Source organism: Hordeum vulgare, chromosome 1H (genome assembly GCF_904849725.1).
Source record: "Hordeum vulgare subsp. vulgare chromosome 1H, MorexV3_pseudomolecules_assembly, whole genome shotgun sequence".
NCBI classification, from domain to species: Eukaryota; Viridiplantae; Streptophyta; class Magnoliopsida; order Poales; family Poaceae; genus Hordeum; species Hordeum vulgare.
In genome coordinates, this window is record NC_058518.1 from 491,763,216 (window position 1) to 491,765,630 (window position 2,415).

General features: G+C 53.9%; 1 protein-coding gene across 1 annotated transcript; it reads right to left on the bottom strand.

Moving 5' to 3' along the window:
* Window positions 1–432: 432 nt before the first annotated feature.
* On the bottom strand, window positions 433–2,029 carry LOC123449037 (ethylene-responsive transcription factor ERF109-like). Its single transcript, XM_045126107.1, has one exon. The coding sequence runs from the start codon at window positions 1,852–1,854 to the stop codon at window positions 1,075–1,077; it is 780 nt and encodes a 259-aa protein (XP_044982042.1). The 5' UTR covers window positions 1,855–2,029; the 3' UTR covers window positions 433–1,074.
* Window positions 2,030–2,415: the final 386 nt, after the last annotated feature.

Genomic DNA, 2,415 nt, shown 5'->3' on the forward strand with positions numbered 1-2,415 from the left:
GCTTAGTCGTCAATGTGTAAACAAATGAAATGTTGCATTATGATTTATGACAGTGCGGACGTAATTGCTTTCATCTATTCATGTCCAGATGTTACATTTAGTTTTCGTGTCTTGTATATCTTTTCTTAAGTCAAGTTTGTTTTCGCGCATATACAGGATACAAAATTTCACTAATATACATATGTCTAATGTTGGTATTTTTGTAGATCATCGGGGATAAGATTGCTATGTGCCATGACAGAGCCGCGTCGAGCAGGGTTGGGGGACAGTGTGGTCCTGTGGTGCGTGCCAATTGTCAAAGGTATCTCAGAGGAAGGATTAGAGAAGGAAACAATTTGTTCTGCTGGAGAAGACAAACCTAATGGAGGAAGGAAATTGAAGGGTGTGTTTGACGGTGCTTGCAAGAGAGGAGAAGCAAAAGGAGGACATATGCTTCCGTCGTGACACAAACAGATATCATGCTCCGCAGATGCACTATCACGGAATAGAAGCACCTGTTTGTTGCCCCGTGGCAACGCGTTACTGGTGCCTTGTAAATTACCGATGTTGCTTATCATTTGCCAGATAGTTGTAAACTATTGATCCAGCTATGCCGATCTGTTATGCAGCAAGAAGAAACTGTTGAACTTAAGTGATAGAAACTGATGTACCATGGGTGAAAAACCCTTGAATTATCTTACCAAACTTTGTATTCAATGGATTTGAAGTTAGAGAGATCTTTCTTTTACATTTTGCAATGACTTTAGCTAAAGCTTCCCCCGTCTTCCGAAACTTGTTCATAAATGTACATGGTATGCTTCTTCTTTTTCATACAAATGGTTTGTATCTTTTGAATGTACAAAGAGTAAGAAGAAAGATGGTTTGTTGTTCTATCTCTGAATTCAAAAAGTGAAGCACAAACCCAAAACTGCCTTGTTAATATGTGTACTCTTCAATCTTGATACAACCCTACTTATAATTCACATACTCTGTTCTGTCCAAATAATACAACAGAGGTAAAAAGGAAAAGAAAAAAAAGGAAGTGAAAATGGTCTTTTCCAGTCACTCCAACGGCTAGGATCTAATCAAGCAGGTTCAGTCCCAAGAATTTGAAGATGGCGGGAACCAAAGCTCGCTCTCGTCTAGCTTCATCAGGTCCTGCAAGCCGTCCCAGAGCTGATCCCCTGCTTCCTGCCCGCCGTTCTGCTGCCACGACTGCGGAACCCGGACCTCGGCGTCGGCGCTGCGGGGCGAGGGCGAGCACGTGTCGGACTTGGCCGCGGCGGCATTGCCGTCGCCCAGCTGCTGCTGCTGCTCGGGGAAGGGAAAGTTGAGCTTGGCGCGCGGGCCGCGGAACTCGACGGCGGCGCGGTCGTAGGCCCTGGCGGCGTCCTCGGCGGTGTCGAAGGTCCCGAGCCAGACCCGCACGGCGCGGCGCGGGTCGCGGATCTCCGCCGCCCACTTGCCCCACGGCCGCTGCCTGACGCCGCGGTACTTGTTCTTCTTGTTCCTCCGCCGCCTCTGCGGCCCGCCCGCCGCCTTCGGCGCGTCCAATGTCGCCGCGATTTGCCGTGTCCCGGTGGCCTCCGCCTCCGCGGCGCCGAAGAAGTCGCAGCCGAGGCAGCCGTCGACCCTGCACACCGGGCACACCTCCCTGGTCGGGAAGAGGTCCGGCGGCGGCGTGGTGTACCCGGAGATGACGTGCAGCAGCGCGGCGACCATGGCGCTGTGCTCCTGATCGGGGGTGATCGCCCTTCCTGCAAACGGCTCCGGCGGCGGCGGCTCGGCGGTGGCCGTGCTCGGCGAGGGGTCGTCGAAGCGGATCATGTACTCCTGGTGGCCCCCCTCCATCGCCGCCGACAGGCTGAAGGTCATGTGTGTGTGTCAGTCCCTGCGTGTCCTTGTGTTGTTGTTGGTGGTGGCGCTGAAGGAGTAGAGCTGAGGCAGTGTGGTTTGAAGTGAGCGGGAACAGGGGAGCGAGGTTTATATACGAGGCTGACGTCGCAGGGCACGCGGCGCATGCAGAAGAGCGCGCCCGTCCGTGCGCAAAATCCCCCCTTTTTTGTTGGATCGCATCGGGGGCCAGCTAGAGAGCTTATAATAAATCAATCAGGTGTTTAAGGATAACGGGGTTGGCGTGAGAAACGTGCGCGTTTTGGGGCCTCGCCCTCGGGTTTGGTTGGTTGGTTTGTTTATTTCCTGTATTGCCCTCCGGGTACGGGACAGCCGACGGCGTCAGCGTGTGGACGTGACGGGTGGGGTGGGGTGGGGGTGAGGGTGACGCCGGTGGTGACGCTAGTGGAATCATGGGAGTGGGGTGGTGCCTGGACAGCAGACGGGGGTCGGTCTTTCCGCTGAAAGGGTCAAGCGGACGATTCGTTGGTTGGTTGGTTCAGGTGGTTTTGCTCCTCTGACGTGGCCGCGACGGAGGTCGGC

Bases quoted from the DNA above. Each gene is read 5' to 3' on its own strand.
- LOC123449037 (XM_045126107.1), bottom strand. From the start codon at position 1,854: ATGACCTTCAGCCTGTCGGCGGCGATGGAGGGGGGCCACCAGGAGTAC.